At 46.2% G+C, this 20693-nt stretch overlaps 1 protein-coding gene across 3 annotated transcripts in view; it reads right to left on the reverse strand.

The window, feature by feature from the left end:
* LOC143854376 (thylakoid lumen 15.0 kDa protein) overlaps positions 1 to 19980 on the reverse strand; it is a 42465-nt gene extending 22485 nt beyond the window's left edge. The window contains exon 1 of one of the 3 annotated variants that reach the window (XM_077364290.1): positions 19730 to 19980. In XM_077364290.1, the coding sequence (XP_077220405.1) occupies positions 19730 to 19946 (217 nt within the window). In that variant the 5' untranslated portion in view covers positions 19947 to 19980. The remainder of the gene's footprint in view (positions 1 to 19729) is intronic. The other 2 variants (XM_077364289.1, XM_077364291.1) reach the window with 2 other exon arrangements.
* Between the last annotated feature and the right edge of the window lie 713 nt (positions 19981 to 20693).

The raw sequence follows: 20693 nt of genomic DNA on the forward strand, positions 1-20693 counted from the left end.
TAGTTTGCAGATGTATTTGTCGTGCTCTCATTCAGGGGGAGGCCCTGTTTTTATCACTCTCGCAATCATGCTACTTCAGGGGGAGCTGGTCTTTTCTTATTGCCGTTGATCTCGATGTTGTTCGTGGTGGACGTTGTTTTTTGTTTATGCTTTTCATTATGTATTTACCACATCAGCTTGAGGAGTGTTATACCAACATGGGTGTGTATGAGATTATGTACTTTTTGTTATTTTTAGTTCTTGTTGTAGTTTTCTTTGCACCAAGGAGCTCCATCGCATATACACTCCAGCTTGAGGGGGAGTGTTGAATAACATGTATTTAGGGTAGTTTAGTCATTACTTGTAGATTAGGGATATTGTAGTCATTGTACATTAGATGCCTTATTTGGGCCTATATATACATCATTTACATGAGGAGCTCCATAGTGGAGTCTCTCCATCCTTCACTCCTCTTCTTCTTTCTCTCTCTCTAACCCAAATCCCATTTCTAACAATTTCAACAAGGATTAGTAGTTTGATTGTAGTAGAATATTGAAGAGTCAACGTAATATTAGACTATGAGTATATTTTAGAAAAATGAAAGAGTAAAAAGACATGTGTCAGTTTAATATTGCTAGAATCTATGATCTTTAGAATATCAAGAATTCTATTTTTTAGAACGCAAGTCCATGTAAAAAGGGTCTTAGTTGACAAGAGTCCTATAGGAATAGGAATAGAAATTGGGGTCTATAACTAGATTTGGGTAAGTTTTAGTGGTCCTAAATCCTAATCATCTCCTAACCATGAATTTCATGAGTTAAAAGTCTACATCTATATCCAATGGCCTTTGGCCATTTGGAATTACAAATTAATGAAATGAAACCCCTTGCTTTTATGTTGGTGTGATGCCTTAATTCCTATGGTATCATCCCTAGGAGATCGATAGTAAAATACCAGGTTAATTGCTACTTCCATCTCTTTACCGTCTTCTCCACTTCTCCTTCTCTCCTTTACTATTTTTTTATAATTTCTTTTATTCTCGAAACCTGCAACCTTGATTTCCTATACCATTCCAGAGACTGCCTGCCCGTACCCTTTTTCTCATAGCCTTAATCCCTAGCAACTTAACCCTACAGTCCTCTAAAATTTAACCTTTAGCCCAAAACCCAAACCATTAACTACCTGCTCCAGAATTTCAACAGTCTTAGATAGAAAGTTCAGGGTTTTTGTACAGATAATCAACAGTCTACTTTAATTCTATTACAGTCCACCTAAAAAACATGCACAGTTTTCCCATTAACTACCCAGATCAGCTCCTACCTCCCAACCTTGAAATAATTCCAGATTTATCATTCCATTCGAGATCTGTCAAACTGCCATTACAATTGATATTTACGACATCCCTAAGCCTTCAGCTTTATCCTCTCCTATTCAATAGATAAGTCAACTTAAATCAGACCCTAATGTTCGTTTGGTTGCTAGTAAAAAACAAAAAAGATAAGTCAACTTAAATCAGACCCTAATGATTCATTTGGTTGCCAGTAAAAATCAAAAATACAAAAATCCATTGGAATGGATTTTTGTGGAAAAACGGAGGTGACATCAGTATTACCTTGGAAGTCTCCCATATAATTTTCTAGGGAATAGTGCTCTCTCTCTTTCTCTCTCTTCCCTCTCCCTCCACTCATAATGACACCATCGTCTAATAAATGCGTCTCCTCCCTCGTCTCCTCCCTTTTTCCACAAAAATTCAATGGAATTTTTTTTTACTTGCAACCAAAAGAAGCATAAGATATAGTTTTTCTTGATTGCCCTAAATAAAAATATTGTTTAGCTACAACATACCTACCGTCTCCCCTTATCCATCCCGCATCATTTTGGTATCAAAGTTGTTTGAATAGGACTCTTTTGGTACTTCTATGTCAACTTGGTATTAGAGACTTGGTTCCCACCATAGCAACCCGTAGGGTAGGGTCTACCAGCCAAGATATCCCATCCAAGGGGTGCTAGATGTGATCTTAAAACTATCCAATAGAATAGACAATATTGAGTTGCAATCGGGAAGATCTAAATCTATGGATTGGCTGAGAAAAGTACTAAAATTTCAAGGAAGCAACGATGAAGAAGCACATGCTGACTCGTAGACGCATTCGAGAAATATTTTAAGCTACAAACAACAGACACACTAGTAATCCAACATCAATTCTGGCAATACGTGGATTTTTCCAATTATTTAAGGGGAACGCAAGGGCTGTAATTCAAAGCCAGTACCAAAAACACGTGGATCGACTAAATTATTTGTGGATAAAGAAAGTCATAATCCCTATTCAGACTATCTAGAGAGGAATGATTGCTAGAAGAGCATTATAGACACTTCAGAAGGCAAAATTCACCATTCAACGCGCCTAAAGAGCAATCATTGCCAGAGCAAAGTTGTGGAAACTTTAAATTGTGGGCAAGGAAGTTAAGACTCTGCAAGTTGTCAATGTCAAAGTCGATGAACAAGTTCGAGATATTACCTCATCTGTAGATCGTGGTATATTCAGAGTTGTGCGCAGAACCAATTCAATTACTGATGATCTTGCTTTATGTGAAATTGAGTGTTACTTCTCTATTCCTACTTTTTAATTGATAAAGATCGAAGAATAGTCTACACAGCTGCTGATGGAGATTAATCAGGTTTTTATTTGGCAAAGTTGACACGGTCCAAAGAGTATGTCTATCATAATCACAATGCAACAATCAGAAGAAATGATTGCCCAAATCTACTGGTACGTTGGAAGTACCTAGCTCGATGGAAAGGAAAACTATAATACTCAATGACCATGGCAGACAAGCTCCCACAAGCATTGTTGACCGCTGTGTTCAATGGGTCGAGTCTTTTCAAGTTGGGGGAGTGGGTATTACAGGTGACCATACTTGCTTCCCTAAAATTTTTAAGGGTATCTTTATCATTTTTAAAAGTCTTCATCAATTCTGTGGAAATTATCAAAAGTAGTGCCAATATCATGTCAGGGTATCCTTATCACTTATAAAGAAATTATCAAAGAGAGTATCAATATTGATACACTTTTGAATCGAGTAACAGAGCCAGTGGATCAGGGACCCAATCCAAAGGGGAGAGTTAAGCTTCAAAGAAACAGGGTTCAACCACAGTGGATGAGAGATTATGTAAACAACTAATGTGAACTGAATCTCAAGGAGGTTAATACGATGGAAGTTAGTTACAACTATAGTAAGTAGTTAGTCATGTGATGTAACCAAGGTTAGTTAACGGTTGTAGGTAGTTGGTCATATATGAAGTGTATTGTAGTTCAAGAAAGGGTAATAAAGAATTTTCTCTTTCATTTCTTCATTTCTTCATTTCTTCTTCTCTTTCTTCTCTGAAAATCTCTAAAAATAGTGTATTACCAGTTTTCTGATACCAAGAAGTATCATTGGTGCTTTCATTGTTCTGTCCTCATGGCGGACGGTACAAGAGCTCGACAAAACTCCCAATCTGATGTTGCAGCAGAAAAGTTTACTGCTCAAATGGCCACCTTACAGAGACAACTTCGTGAGGATTTCATGGCTATTCTCCTTCCAATGCAACAGAAATTGGACAAGTTTTCTTCTGAATTTGAAAACAGCAAAACCCAAACCAATCAATTCAATTCCAATTCGTTCTCAAATCAAGACGAGTTGAATTCCTCTGTTCTTCCTCACCTTCCTCCGAAACACCTAAAGCTTGATTTTCCGAAGTTTTGTGGTGGAGATCCCTCTGTTTGGCTTTTCAAAGTTTCTCAATTCTTCTCTTTTCATAGAACTCCAGAGAATCAGAAACTTCCAACGGTTTCTTTTCACATGGAAGGTCCAGCTTCAAGTTGGTTTCAATGGATGTCAAATAGCAATCAGCTGCGATCCTGGCAAGAATTCGAAACTGCAATTAAATATCGTTTTGGTCCTTCTCTCTATGCCGATCCACAAGGTGCATTAGTCAAATTAACTCAAATAGGCTCTGTTCTTGAATATCAAGCTGAATTGAGGATTTGTCGACTAAAGTCTATGGTCTTTCTGATAATTTCTTGAAAAGTTGTTTTATTTCGGGACTTAAACCTGAGATTCGACAAGAAGTGATAGCCCATTAGCCATTTGGATTGCATCGGGCTATCGGTCTTGCTCGATTACAAGAGGATAAAATTGCAGAAGTTCGTATGGTTAGTAGGCAATGGAATGCCAAAGTCAGTACTCAACCTTCTCTTTTAGGACCTACTCCTAATCTTGTTACTCAGAAAACCCCACAGAATTCGTCTAACAATTTCAACACTTCAACTTTTCCAACATAAAAAACCCCTTCTTCTTCTTCTAACAATTCAGTAGTTGCTGCAAAAATCCCAATCAAGAAACTCTCATATGCCGAAATGCAACAAAAACGAGAAAAAGGGCTATGTTTTAATTGCGAGGAGCAATTTCATCATGGACACAGGTGCAAGAATCAAATGTCGCTTTTGTTGTTAGAGCGTGACAGTTGTACAGATGAAGTGTTTCATTTGGACGAGTCAGAAACACCTTCAGAATCTCTTGAAGGGTTGGCAGAACCTACCATAAGTTTCTATGCTTTTATGGGCCTGAATGTGTCAAAAACACTCCGGTTAGAAGGCATCATTGAAAACCATATCCTTCAAGTGTTAGTCGATGGAGGTAGTACCCACAATTTTATACAAGAAAGGGTAGCAAAATTCTTGGGCTTACCTATAACTCATTCTCCTCATTTTAAGGTTCAAGTGGGTAATGGACAATTTTTAACTTGTCAGGGAATGTGCTCCAACATTCGAATTGACATCCAAAACCATTCCTTCGTTACAGATTTATTCATCATTTCCTTACAAGGGGCTGATGTTATTATGAGCGTTCAGTGGTTGCAACAATTGGGGCCTGTTACCACTGATTATAAATTTATAATGCATTGACCATGGCTTTTGTGTGGCAAGGGAAACCAGTTCATTTCTAAGGACTTCAAGATCATCAGTCAGATTTTATTTCGCCAAACCAGTTACATAAATTCGCAGATAATGGTGGTTTATCCTCTTGCTTCATGTTACTTTCTTCCCCAACAAGTACAACTACTCCTCAATTGGACAACAACCCCTATCACCAAGTGGATCCAGCCTTACAACCTATTCTGCAACAATTTACAGAGGTATTTGCTGAACCTTCTGCCTTGCCTCCTTCCCGATCTACTGATCATTGTATTTTGTTGGAACCAAATTCAAAACCTGTTAATATTAAACCTTATAGATATCCACATTTTCAGAGATCAGAAATTGAAAAATTAGTTAAGGAAATGCTTGATTCAGGGGTTATTCAACCCAGTACCAGTCCATTTAGTTCCCTTGTTCTGTTGGTAAAAAAACGAGATGGTAGCTGGAGGTTATGTGTGGATTATAGAGGCTTGAATGCTATCACCATTAAGGACCAGTTTCCCATACCAACCGTTGATGAATTGCTCGACGAATTACATGGAGCTAGGGTGTTTTCCAAACTGGATTTACGAGCAGGTTATCACCAAATCCGAATGGCTCCATTTGATATCCCTAAAACTACTTTTCGAACACATGACGGGCACTTTGAATTTCTTGTTATGCCCTTCGGTTTAACAAATGCTCCCTCCACTTTTCAGGCTACCACGAACCAAGTTTTTAAACCTTTTGTACCGAAATTTGTCATTATTTTTTTATGACATTCTGGTTTTTAGTAAATCTATTGATGATCATGTCCTTCACCTCACTCATGTTCTATAGACCCTTAAAGCTCATTCATTATATGCCAAGTTTAGTAAGTGTCTGTTTGGACAACATTCCATTAATTATTTGGGTCATGTGATTTCGAACAAAGGGGTTCAACCAGATCACAGGAAGATCGAAACTATGCTGAATTGGCTGGTACCTTCTACTTTGAAACAATTAGAAGGTTTTTTGGGTTTAACAGGGTATTTAGGAAATTTGTCAAAGGCTATGCTACCATTGCAGCTCCTTTAACTGAATTACTTAAAAGAAATGGATTTTCATGGTGTAATGAGGCCCAACAAGCTTTTGACAATTTGAAGCAACCTATGACAATGGCTCCAGTTTTGACATTACTAGATTTTTCACAACCTTTTTATTTGGAAACGGATGCTTCTGGGTGGGAATTGGCGCTGTGTTGATGCAAAAAGGCCCTACTGCCTATTTCAGTAAGAAGTTATGTCCACGTATGCAAAAGGCTTCCACTTATATCAGAGAATTGTATGCTACTACCTCATCAGTGGCTAAATGACGCCAATATTTGTTGGGAAGCAAGTTTTATATTCATACAGATCAAAAGAGTTTAAGGGGGACTCATGGATCAGATAATTCAAACACCTCAAACACCTGAACAACAACATTACCTTACTAAACTTTCGGGTTATCACTATCAGATTACTTATAAACCAGGAAAGGATAATGCCGTTGTTGATGCTCTGTCTCAATTGCCAGTGGACGGACACTCATGATTCATTACCAGTGCATTGCATGGCTATCTCTATTCCTCAATTTGACTTTCTGAATATTCTAAGACAGGAATTAGAAGAGGATACTGAAGCTAAAACTGTCTTTGAAAAGTTACAACAGTGACCTGAGGATTCTCTTCATTGGTCCACCATGGATGGGCTACTCTATTTTAAAGGGAAGCTTTATTTACCTGCTAATTCTTCTCTCAAGGAACGAATGATTCGTGAATTTCATTATACGCCCATTGGGGGCCATGCTGGTATTCACAGAACTTATATCCGCTTAGCCACGAATTTTTTTTGGAAATCTATGAGAGCAGATGTTCATAAGTTCGTTCTTCACTGTGTGACGTGCCAACAAATTAAAAGTCCTAATGTCCCTTCTTATGGTCTTCTACAACCTTTGAATATTCCCAAACAGGTTTGGGAAGATTTAAGCTTAGATTTCATCACTCATTTACCTACCTCACATGGTTTTTCTGTCATTCTGGTGGTAGTAGACAGGTTTTCTAAGAGTGCACATTTTGGAGCTTTGCCCAAGCATTATAATGCGAGTAAGCTTGCCTCTTTGTTTATGGAAATGGTGTGTAAACATCATGGCATTCCCAGATCACTAGTCAGTGATAGGGATTCTGTCTTCTTAAGTAACTTTTGGAAAACTTTGTTTCAATTACAAGGCACGGAATAACGGATGAGTTCTGCATATCACCCACAAACTGACGGCCAAACGGAAGTTGTAATTCATTGTTTAGAACAGTATTTGAGGGCTTTTACATCTGACTACCCTACAAAATGGTCCATTTTTTTGGGTTGGGCAGAGTACCATTACAATACAGCTTTTCACTCTTCACTGGGAAGGTCTCCATTTGAAGCAGTATTTGGGAGACTTCCTCCCAATATACCTGCTTATTGCAGAGGCAGTACCAAATTAGAAGCTATGGATCAAGACTTGGGCACCAGAGATGAGTTATTACATAATCTGAAAGAAAATCTTGTTTCCGCTCAAGCTCGAATGAAAGCTAAGACTGATGCACATCGAACAGACTTGCATTTTCAAGAGGGAGATTGGGTTTTACTGAAGTTGCAACCATATAGACAAGTCACCGTGGAGCATAAGCCTAATCACAAACTTGGGAAAAAGTTTTTTGCTCCATTTCAGATACTCAAGAAAGTTGGGTTAGTCGCTTACAAACTCAAGCTGCCTGAAGGTTCACAAATACACCCTGTTTTCCATATTTCTGTTTTGAAACCATTTCATGGCGATCCTAGATGAGAATTGCCACTAATTAGCATCGACAATCGTCGAGTAATCGAACCTTTAGCTATTCTGAATGAGCGACGGATATTGCGCCAAGGAAAATGGATTAAACAATGTTTGGTACAGTGGAAACAATTACCACTGGAAGAAACCTCGTGGGAGGATGCTGACGAATTTCACCTTCTGTTTCCTTCCCTTCACCTTGAGGACAAGGTGGTTTTTAATGGGGGTGGCAATGATACACTCTTGAATCGAGTGACAGAGCCAGTGGATCAGGGACCCAATTCAAAGGGGAGAGTTAAGCTTCAAAGAAACAGTGTTCAACCACAGTGGATGACAGATTATGTAAACAACTAATGTGAACTGAATCTCAAGGAGGTTAATACGATGGAAGTTAGTTACAACTATAGTTAGTAGTTAGTCATGTGATGTAACCAAGGTTAGTTAACGGTTGTAGGTAGTTGGTACTAGCATATATGAAGTGTATTGTAATTCAAGAAAGGGTAATAAAGAATTTTCTCTATCATTTTTTCATTTCTTCTTCTCTTTCTTTCTTCTATGAAAATCTCTGAAAATAGAGTATTACCAGTACTCTGATACCAAGAAGTATCAAATATCGTGTTAGACTGCTTTATCAATCCTGAGGAAAGTATTCAAAGAGTGTTCCAGTATCACTTTCAAATGGGATGCAAGACACTTAAGACATAAGATGACATCATGTCAATAAAATCACAAAGGATCCTGATCTTTACAAATAAGGAATCCTATAGATCTGTGGTTAAAGAGTCATAGTGTTGTTTAAGTGTTTCATTTGAGTTAGGAATTTTATTTCAAGAAGGATTAGTAGTTTGCTTGTAGTACGACATTAAAAAGGTCCATGTAATATTAGACTAGGGGTTTATTTTCAGAAACTTGAATTCAAAACGTGAACATTTCAAAACACAACAAAAAAAAAAATTCAAATGAAATAACCAAATTCATAACTAATTCATTCTTCAAAGCACATCCTTCAAGTTTTTATTAAAGGAACTATGGATTTGCGTTGTATCACCAATATTAAGTTGTTACTAGCAAAATTCAGCAGTCCGATTTTATACAATAATTTATCATTTCACTCTTCGAATTGATTTCGATTGGGGTTGTCCAATCTTCTTTGTCATCTATCCTCCTTTTTTGTTGATCTATTTTCGATTGAGTGCAGTGTCTTCTCTGTTTCGATTTATCTTTTGCACGAAATATGATTGATGAGACATAAATACGGCGCTACTCCCAAATCTCGCCACGTATCGTCCATGCACCCGCGAAGCCTAAACCATCATGAGGAAAGGCGCTGATAAGCGGCGAGACCATACGATTGCGACACGTGTCACCTTCTCGCCGCCCAAACCCCATCATCACAAATTATGGAAGGGAATATCCAGCAAAGCCACGCGCGCCGACGAAACAGGAGAACGGCCCAATCTTGCAAAGGAAGGGTTTCTCTCCATAATGATGAAAAGTCCGCACGCCTCCCCTTAAAAGGGGGGAGAAGGGAAGAAGCAGGGATCCCTTTTTCAGCTCCCACAAAACAACCGGAAAAGAAAGAGGCAAGGCAACAACAGAAGAGGCCGGGAACTTGATCCCACTCTCCCTGTTAGTCCCCTCCAACCCATCCACCCACACACCAAGAAAAGAACCTGCGCCCTGGCCTTGGTAAACCTGATCGAACCCTCTCCTCTTCTCGCTGTCCTTTATATTGACTGGTCGAAGAATCTGACTTGGGTGTCAAAATGGTCGTCTGGGGCCCACCCCGGACCACCCTGACCCCCTTTGTTTGTGATTGCAGACCCCACGTAGGCTCTCTACCGACCGCGCGATCGCAGACCCGAATTCCGACGCCATCATATTGGCGCCATCCATGGGACTCGTCGAGTACTGAACGCCTTATGGCGATGAGAAACCACACCCAACAGCAAGAAATAGGGGTAATGACCCGGAGCCAGGCCCAACACGCAGAGACCCACGCCTCAAGTTCCCGGGAGCCAAACTCGCCGCTCTCGGGCCGACATCAGCCCTCCTCCAGCGCACCGCAAATGGTCCCCACCATGGAAATGTTTAACGAACTCCGCCAAGAGCTGCTCCAACGCTTGCCTCCGCCAGAACCTCCGGCCCCGGGGAGGCCCCTGACAACACATGACCAGACGGAAGCCTATGGCGAAGGTGACGAGGAACAGCCGGGGGAGCGTCATCCCCGGCGAAGGCGAGTACCGGCCCGCCGGACACCCTCCCCATCGGCAAATAGCCCTTTACCTCCCACAGCTAGGGGGCACCAGCGAAACGACGAGAAGCAAGCTACGCTAAGCCGCGCCCATCCTGTCCGGACGGCTCGTTTCCAGGGACCACCCCCAGCTCGGACAGAGGAGGTAGCGACCTCAGCACAACCCCCCGGCATGGACCCGATAGCCGACCTACAGAGGCAAATCCGAGAAGTAAAACTGGAAATGAAAAAGCCTTACGCCCACGGCATCCTCGACGAATGGGAGAGGGAAACGGCATCCCCGTTCACCTCGAAGGTCTTAAAGACCCCGGTGGAAGCGGGAATAGATCTCTCCCGTTTTGGTCTGTACGATGGGAGCACAGACCCTCTTGAGTTCCTCCAAACTTTCAAAAGGGTAATGACGCTCCGGGGCGCGTCGGACAGATTTATGTGCAGAGCCTTTGCCTCCTTGTTAAGAAAGACCGCTAACGACTAGTACATGAGATTGGAGCCCGACTCCATCGCATCCTTCCACGAATTCGGAAGGAAGTTCAGCGCAAGATTCGCCAACAACCGCCTCCGCCACGATCCAGCGGATGCCCTCTTAGCCCTCCGACATGGAAGAAACGAGACCCTAAGAGACTTCATGTTGAAATTCAACGCCGAGCTAGCCCAACTTTCTAACATGGACGTCCAAATAGCGGTCGCAACACTGAAGCATGCCACCACCGACCCGAATCTCAAGCTGCATCTTACCCTCAAGCCACCACGGGACCTGCAGGAGCTTGAATCCAAGGCTGACAAATTTGTACGGGCAGAAGAAGCCTGCGCGCGAGAGCGGAGCCGGCCCGGCCCCGATGAAAGAAAAAGCAACGACAGCCGAAGGGCCATGAGGCCACGGGCCGAGGAAAGACAGACGAGCCGGAACCCCGTCCCCGTCTTCGAAAGACTAGGAAGCGCCCCCCTGAAGGTTCCTCTCTCCCATGTCCTGCTAGCTATCAGAGACCCCCCCCCCCCCCCCCCAAGAGAATGGCCACAGACCCGAAGAAGCGGTCCACAAGAAAGTTCTGCGAGTTCCACGGGGACCACGGCTACGAAACCGACCATTGTTTCCACCTCCGGCTCCAGTTAGAAAAACTGGCCGAGGAAGGGCACCTAAATCAATATCTTAAGAGCCCTGGCGAAAACTCGCACGAGGCCCATCACCCCGCTGACGAACCCAGAGGCAGGCGTCAATCACGTAGTAGGCGTCGGTCGAGTAGCCGTCGCCGATCCACAAGCCGACGCCGATCCCCGAGCAGGCATCGCTCTCGGAGCAGGCACCGATCCCGCAGCAGACACGACACACGCCGCCAACAGCGCCCTAAGAAAGAAGAGCCCCCTGAACCACCGCAGGCCCGCGAACAGCCGCCTACCATTATCGGCAAAATCAAAATCATCACGGGCAGACCGGCGGCGGGAGGACCAACAACAGCTGGCCGGTGAGCATATTGAGAGCAGGTGTTTTCCCTGGAAATGCCTTCCAAAAAGGCCGGACGGGTCCTCCCCATGAAGATCAGGTCATCACTTTCTCCCTCGAAGACCTCAACGGACTACAAGTCCCACACGACGACGCACTGGTTGTCAGGCTAGTCGTCGCCAACTTCGACATAGGAAAAATTCTGATTGACACGGGAAGCTCCGTCAATGTACTACACCTCGGAACCTTCGAAGAGATGAAACTGGGCGAAGGAAGACTGGGACACGCGGAATACTCCATCTACGGGTTCTCCGGGGCGTCGGTACGGGTCAATGGCAAAATCGACTTACCCGTAACCTTTGGGACGTATCCCCTCCAAAAGACCATCTTGACCACCTTCATGGTCGTAGACATACCTTTCACCTACAGCGCCATCATAGGGCGCCCCGCTCTGAGAGACTTGGGAGCGGTAGTCTCCACCCCCCACCTCAAGATGAAATTCCCCACTCAAACCGGGGTAGGAGAAGTTCGGGGGCAGCAGATGATAGCACGCCAATGCTACGCGGCAAGCCTCAGAGGAAGCAACGCCCCGGCCGAAAACTTCGCGATCAGGAGTGAAGACCCCCGGGAGCGGGCCCGCACAATCAGAGGAGAGCCCGCCGAGGAGCTAGACTCCATCCCCATAGCCCAAGATCAACCGGAGAAACAAGTCCGGATTAGTTCCCTGCTGAAAGGCACCTTGCGGGACCAAATGATCAATTTCCTCAGAGCCAAAAAAGACGTGTTCGCATGGTCCGCTCAGGAATGCCCGGGATACCGAAGGAATTGGCAGTTCACAGGTTAAACGTGAATCCAGCCCTCAAACCCGTCCGACAGAAAAAGAGGAACTTCGCGGTAGAGCGCCAAACTCACATAAAAGCCGAAGTGGAAAAACTGCTACAAGCCGGATTTATCAGCGAAATCCGGTACCCCGAGTGGCTGTCAAATGTGGTCATGGTCAAGAAAGCCAGTGGGGGCTGGCGGGCCTGTATAGACTTCACAGACCTAAACCAAGCCTGCCCAAAGGACCCTTACCCCCTCCCGCGTATAGACCAGCTCATCGACGCCACATCCAGGCACGAGCTCCTCACCTTCCTAGATGCCTTCTCCGGTTACAATCAGGTGAAAATGCACGAACCAGACATCCTGAAAACAGCGTTCATCACCGATAAGGGCGTCTACTGCTACACCGTCATGCCCTTCGGATTAAAAAAACGCGGGAGCCACATACCAGCGGCTCGTGAACAAGCTATTCCGGGAGCAGATCGGACGAAACTTGGAGGTGTATGTTGATGACATGCTGGTAAAAAGCTTGGAGGCCTCCAAACACATCTCCGACCTTCAAGAAACCTTTGACACCCTGCGACGAGCCCGGATGAAGCTGAATCCCGCAAAATGCGCCTTCGGGGTGACTTCCGGAAAGTTCTTAGGGTTCATGGTTAGCCAGAGAGGCATCGAGGCCAACGCCGAAAAAATCCAGGCCATCCTGGACATGGAACCCCCAACAACAGCGGTAGAAGTACAGCGGCTCGCTGGACGAATCACCGCCCTCGGCCGTTTCATGCCCAAGTCGGCGGAGAAATGTCAGGCCTTCTTCAAACAGCTAAAAAACATACGAGAATTCGAATGGACCACGGCCTGCCAAGAAGCCTTCGACGCCTTGAAACAGTACCTTCAGACACCGCCCGTACTAGCCAAACCTGAGCCGGGGGAAGAACTATTTTTGTATCTGGCCATCAGCCCTACGGCGGTAAGTGCGGTATTGGCCAAACAAAGCGACAAGAAGGAACACCCGGTGTAATATGTAAGCAAGACCCTCCACGGTGCGGAGGTCCGGTACTTGAACATAGAAAAATTCGCCCTCGAAGTTGTCAGCGCCGCTCGGAAACTCCGCCCCTACTTCCAGGCCCATCCCATAATACTTTTGACTGACCAACCCCTCAGGAGGATTCTCCAAAAACCGGAGACCTCGGGCAGGATGGTAAGCTGGGCCGTCGAGTTGGGAGAATTCGACATACAGGTCCGACCGAGGCCGGCCATTAAATCCCAGGCCCTTGCCGACTTTATAGTGGAATCCACAGCCCCTGCCGCGGAACAGGCAATAATGGAAAAAACCAGGGACCCCACCGAACAAACGGCTTGCGAAGGCATGGGGCCCGACTCGACGGAACACTGGACCCTGCACGTTGATGGCTCAGCAGGTAAAACGGGGCGCGGGGCGGGAGTGGTCCTCCACGGCCCCAAAGAATTCACATTAGAATACGCCCTCCGGCTAGATTTCAAAGCCTCCAACAACGAGGCTGAATATGAGGCCTTGTTAGCAGGGCTAAGCCTAGCCACGGAGCTCGGGGCCGGAAAGTTGAAAGTTTATAGCGATTCCCAGCTCGTCGTCAATCAAGTGAACGGGGCATACGAGGCCAGGGGCCTCAGAATGAAAAGATACCTCCAGAAGGTAAAAGAAAAGCTGCAGAGAATGGGGGAAGTTGAGATTCTCCAGGTACCGCGAGACACGAACAATCGAGCGGATGCGTTGTTGAAAATGGCCTCTGAAGAAACCCATGACTTTGGTACCGTGCTCACAGAAATACTGCTACACCCCAGCATCAATGAGGTACAAGTCTCGGAAATTCCACCGGGACCAAACTGGATGGATCCCATCATGCGGTATCTAAAAGACGGGATACTACCCGAAGATAAGCTGGAAGCCCGACGCCTATCCGCAAGAGCCGCCCACTACGTGATCCACGGACCCAGGCTGTACAAACGGTCATACACTTGGTCGTACCTCCGCTGCCTGGTGCCCTCCGAATCAGAATACGCACTACGGGAGGTACACGAGGGAATCTGCGGAGACCACGGAGGAGGCAGGATCCTAACCCAGAAGATCGTAAGGCACGGCTAGTTTTGGCCTACAATCCTCAGAGACGCCAAGGAATTCGTCAAAAAATGCAGCCCGTGCCAGAGGTTCGCCACCACCCCCCGTCAACCGGCCACCCCATACACCACGGTGGCAGGACCCCTGCCTTTCGCCATGTGGGGCATGGATCTGCTCGGGCCGTTCCCAAAGGTCCCAGGGGGGCACACGATGTTGTACGTCGCCATCGACTACTTCACCAAGTGGGTCGAAGTTAAAACCGTGGCAAGGCCCAATTCAAAAGCAACAGAGAAGTTTTTCTATCATGACGTGGTCTGCCGTTTCGGCATCCCAAGGATACTCGTAATAGATAACGGACTCCAGTTCGCAAGCGCTGAATTCGGCAGATTCTGTGATAATCTGAGCATCGAACACCGTTTCGCCTCCGTAGCACACCCGCAGGCCAACGGACAAGTAGAGGTAACTAACAGAATCTTGCTCCAAAGCCTCAAGAAGCGATTGGGAGAAGCTGGAAAAAGCTGGGTAGAAGCACTCCCTAGCGTCCTCTGGGCCTACCGGACGACGCCACGGACCGCAACCGGGGAATCCCCTTTTAGTTTGACTTTTGGAGCCGAAGCGGTCATTCCATTAGAAATCGGCATCTCCTTCCGCAAGGAGAACTACGACGAACAGGGAAATTCTGAGCTCCTCCGGAACGCTCTCGATCTCGTGCTCGAAAAAAGAGAGCAAGCCCTCCTCCGAACCGCCTCCTACCAACAAAGGGTGGCACGGTACTACAACGCCCGAGTGAAAAAACGCATGGTAAAACCCGGAGACCTAGTACTACGGCGGGCGGAGGTATCCGACCCCCGAAACACCAGGAAGCTCGTACCAAAATGGGAAGGACCCTACAGGGTTGTCTGAGTGCTCCGCCCCGAGGCCTACCAGCTAGAGCACCTCGACGGGACCCCAGTCCCTCGAAGTTGGAGCATGGATAACCTCCGAGAGTTTTACCAGTAAAAAGGAAGGGTAAGGTCCGTGTTTTCTTTTAAGTTATAACGGATGTTTTGTTTATTTTCTTTTTGTTATTTCCAGAAGCAAAGCCATGTCTTCCCCTTTACAAATTAATGGAATAGCGTTTTTTACCCGAGCCATGTGCATCTCCACTTTCCGGCCTACGATGAATAAAGGGCCGGAAAAAGACAGGGAGTGAGACAGAGGTAACATCTGGGCTGATCCCCCCAAAAATACCCTAAAACGCTCCCCATAAAAAAAAAAAAGACCTCCCCTTTTTTAAAAGGGCAGGCGGGACCCATTAACTCCGAGCTGATCACTCAAGGGGAAGATGGTCCTTCCTCGAACAAGACGCCCTACAAGGGCGCACTAGAAGTATTCTCGCCAATCGAATTAGAATTTAATAACCCGCCGCGAAGAAAAATACCGGGAAAGCTCAAATGGCCCCCGGCGCATTGTATATAAAAAAAAAAGAAAAAAAAGAGAGAAAGAGAGTTCAAATAGCTATTACAGACCCAGCAAATCGGTAGAAGCATAAAAAGAAGCAAAAGTCCCAAGGCATCCGAGCCTCACCGAGCCCCCTCAGAGGTCTCAGTAACTATAGGAGCATCTGAGGCAACCGCCGGATCCTCGACCGGTCTCGGGGCATCCACTGGTTCCGGCAAAAGATCCTCCGGAACGACTTCCTCGGCCTCGTGAACCAACTTCTCGAGAGGGAAGGAAGAATCAACCTCGCGAACGCGCCGCCGGCATTCAGCGAAAGCATCTATCTCAATATCCACGCTGAACGAGGTTGCGGCCTTAAGAAACTCCTCGGAATCTCGATATTCCTCCCGCGCCTTCGCCAACTCCTCAGCGTGCGTTTGTCGGGTCACCACCAAACTATTTTCCGCACGGTTTCTCCCATCCTCGGCCAGCTGGAGTTCCGCCCGAAGTTGAGAAACAGTGTCGTCAAGCGCCGCCTTTTCAGCTTGGGCCTTCTCCAAGTCCTCGCTCAGCTTGCGGACTCGCTCCTCGAAAGCACCAATCTCAGACTCATCCTCGACCATGTACTGCAGCATCTTCCTAGAGTAACTTTGAGCCTGCAAAAAGCAAACCGTTAGGAAATTGCCACGTGCGGTCTCAAAGGCAACAAAAAGGGAAAGTACAAGCAGAAAAGCCAGCCACTCGATACTTGCGCAGGACACCAACTGAAGGTACCGAGCCCCCAGAGCCCTGCGAGGGAAGCTTTCTAACTCAGCTTCATCGCCGGGAAGGGCGGTCATCAACCCAAGCTCCACCCCGACCCGGGGATTCCCGAGGACTCTATCCTCAACGCCAATCTTCCAGTCAGGCTTAAATATTTCTCCTTGCACCTGGTAGCACTGCGGGGAAAAGTCCATTCGCTCCAGAAGCAGCTTGGCCATAACCGACCCTTCCAACCGACTCGGCATATCGTCCGCAAAGGCAGCAGGAGGACGGGCCCCGCGGCCGGCTTTCCCCTACTTAGTGCCAGAAAGGGCAACCCTCTTGGCGGGAGGCTCCAACTCCCGGGGAGGAGACCTATCTGTACCCCTCTCTCCGACCGATCGACCGGAGGAGCTAGACGGCGCAGATGGGGGAAGCCTAGTTTGCGACCGGTCCAACCTGGCCGCGGCCATAAAACCAGAGGGAATCTTCTTACGGCTAACCTGACCCTTCGCCGCCGCCGCCGCAACCCCCTTTCCCCTACCAGCATCACCAGAAGAAGACATACCTGTTGCCAAAAACAGAAGAACAACAACCACTCAGAGCAAAGAAAAACGACAGCAAAAAAAAAAAAAATGGGGGGACAAACCTAGGGAAAAAGGCTCACCACGATGACTGGCGGAACTCTCCCCCACTTCCTCACCCGCGCAGCGGGCCCTCCTCTTCATAGCTCCCAGCAAACCGGGCCTCCAAGACCCCCAACAAAAAAAAGAGAAAAACATGAGAAAAGGGAAGAAAGAAAAAAAAGCATAGGGCACGCAGGCCCCAAAATCCCCGACAAGAAAAGGGAAGAAAGAAAAAAAAAACAGGAAAACATGAGAAGCCAGAAACTAATCAGAAGAAGACTCCTCTCCCGAAGGGTTCCCCTCCTCTTCCCAGGAGCTCTCCAGCAGGGGGTCCACCTCGTATTCAAGCAGCTGCTCGTTGAGGGAGTGAACCTTTCTCTAAAATGCCTCGTTCTCCCGCTTCAAGTCCTCAATCTCCTTACCCATCTTCGAAACACGGCCACGCAGTTCCATCCCCTGGTGATAAGCCCGGGAGAAAAAAGACCACTCCCTGGCGACACGGGATCGAGACGACTTGTCCTTCCTAGGCAAGGAGGAAAGACGAAGGGGGGGAAAGCCCGAGGAAGGGCCCGAGTCCCTCCTAGCCCTTTTCCGACGAGCTGCAAGGTCCTCCTCCGGGTCGGAGGACAGGTCGGGGTCACTCGACGATTCCTGGGAAAGAAGGGCCTTACCCCTAACCTGCGAAGGGGAACCAAACATGTTGCCGAAAGAAGGGAAAAGGTGCGAAGAAACACCTATCTCAGAAAAAAGCAATGATAGAACGCCGGAATAGTCTTCCTTTTTAAGCTCGAGGGAGAAACCCTTGTGTCTCGAGACAAGGCGACCCACCCGGCACTTGTCTCCACCCAAAAGCCACATGATGACGCTACTGTTTCACGGGGATGACCGTCGGATAAAACGGCATGTCCCGTCGCACTCCGGAGCCCCCATAAATGCCCCCACCATAGCATTACTTGACCAAACATTACTCCCTTGGCCCATTCAATGGACCAAAGGAGTAAGGGGGTGTTATGATGAGACATAAATACGGCGTTGCTCCCAAATCTCGCCACGTATCGTCCATGCACCCGCGAAGCCTAAACCATCATGAGGAAAGGCGCTGATAAGCGGCGAGACCATACGATTGCGACACGTGTCACCTTCTCGCCGCCCAAACCCCATCATCACAAATTATGGAAGGGATTATCCAGCAAAGCCACGCGCGCCGACGAAACAGGAGAACGGCCCAATCCTGCAAATGAAGGGTTTCTCTCCATAATGATGAAAAGTCCGCACGCCTCCCCTTAAAAGGGGGGAGAAGGGAAGAAGAAGGGATCCTTTTTTCAGCTCCCACAAAACAACCGGAAAAGAAAGAGGCAAGGCAACAGCAGAAGAGGTCGGGAACTTGATCCCACTCTCCCTGTTAGTCCCCTCCGACCCATCCACCCACACACCAAGAAACGAATCTGCGCCCTGGCCTTGGTAAACCTGATCGAACCCTCTCCTCTTCTCGCTGTCCTTTATATTGACTGGTCGAAGAATCTGACTTGGGTGTCGAAGTGGTCGTCCGGGACCCACCTCGGACCCCCTGACCCCCTTTGTTTGTGATTGCAGACCCCGCGGAGGCTCTCTACCGACCACGCGATCGCAGACCCGGATTCCGACGCCATCAATGATATCAGAGCAAAATTTCAATTTATGAAGGACATGTTTTTTCATCTACCATTACTTTTAGACATATTTACAATAACCCAGTGCAAACGAGATAAGCTTTTACTGGAGCTAGTTCAACAAGTGGGTAGGCTTAATGTGATAATGTAACATCTTGCATGGAGAACCTGATAGTTTTGGTGTTGCGGAAGCACAAAACCTACCAAGGAGGGCTGAAGACAAAATGGAAGATTGTAATAACTAATAACAATGGACATGGAGGAGCTACTCAAGATGCCAATGAGATGCATCAAGAAGAAGTTAGGATGAAAATCTACTCTATAGTCTACATTGTGGAGTTGATTTTCAAGGAGAAATTTTCCGGCAATTTCGTGGTGGAAGGCCATTCTTCTAATGTGATTGTGTGGTCTAAGAAACTTAGTCCAGGCCTTGGAAGTAGGCAACTATTGTACTTCAAATAATTGATACCAAGAAGTGCAAACACCATCACAGATACAATGGCAAGAGAAGGAGATCATTGGTTGCAGCTACAGATAAGAGACAAGTTCTCACTATTATAGAGTTTTTTGCTTTTCATTTTTTTATTTTCCTGCTTGGATTTGATTGTTGAACAGTGACCGACAATGTCCTTCATAGCCATGGATCACGGTTCCAGGCCTTTCCCTTTCAAAAAACACTACCAATTTATTTTACAACCAGAAATTTTCAGATCACTCTTGTTTGAACACAAAAAATTTAATTAAAAGGAAATCCAAATGCCATTTGAGCTCTTACAAGAAAGAAATGTAGATTCAAATGGATAATAAAAAGCAACAAGAAAAAATGGATTGAACACAAAATTGAGCAAGATCAATCTATGCATACTAAAAAGATATCAAAAAATCCTCACCAAAACGATACTAAAACGGCTATTTATAATCAAAGGGTGAAAAGATTTACCGGTAAGAGATAATCCAAGGGCGAGAGCGCCTGAAAGCGCAAAACGAAGTGATTTGGAACGAAAATCGGAGACCCACTTGCCGAAATTGGGTGAGTTCGAAGTCGGAGGGGTTTTGAGAGAGAAGAAATGTGAGTTATTAAGTGGTTTGTGGAATGTCGGAGCTGATGAGTGAAGAAGAAACGCCATGGCCTCTGTTTCAGCAGCTCGAAAGCTCATGAAATGGAAAAAAAGTATCTATCTATACACGCAGCTAAATTACGAAAATCTCCCCGTTTGTTTAAAATAGGGAAATGTTATTTTTAGGGCAATGATAAATTCGCACCCAGGCAGTACGCATGCGCAATTTGACCCCAAAAGGCGTTCAAGTTGCGCACTGTTCACGTCAAACACGCTATAAGTGGGGCGCATGCTTACCGAAGGGGGTGCGATTTTCTCCATGGGAACCACCCCCGCCCCCGGGACTACAAAGTCACTTCCCTTAAAAATAAGGGAAACAGCTAAAAGTTCAACTTGCCCCCTTATCAATGCATGGAGCCCCATCATAAAATGTGTGTAGCAATTGAAGTCACTAATCACTAGACCTGGCAAACGGGCGGGTCGGGTCGGGTCGGATCGACCCGCGGGTCATGCAGGTGCAGGTCACGCGGGTTGCGGGTCAAAATGACCCGCATTCCTACGGGTCAGCAACCAGGTGACCCGAACCCAGTGCGGGTGGGTCGGGTCGACCCGTGGGTTACCCGCATGTTTTTCCAAAACAAAGTTTTTATTGGGCGGTGATAAATTCACCCCCTTCTATGTATGAATTCACCCCCTAATTTTCAAAATGGACCATACAACCTACACCATAGGATGATCCAAACCGTCCATTTGATGGGCCACAACGTAAATAGATCGTGCCCCAAAAATCATTGTCATAGGACGATCTCAACCGTTCAATCTATAGAAGTTTCCATATTGTCAGTC

Source organism: Tasmannia lanceolata, unplaced genomic scaffold (genome assembly GCF_043159265.1).
Source record: "Tasmannia lanceolata isolate RefF3 unplaced genomic scaffold, GAP_Taslan_0.1 ptg000020l, whole genome shotgun sequence".
NCBI classification, from domain to species: domain Eukaryota; kingdom Viridiplantae; phylum Streptophyta; class Magnoliopsida; order Canellales; family Winteraceae; genus Tasmannia; species Tasmannia lanceolata.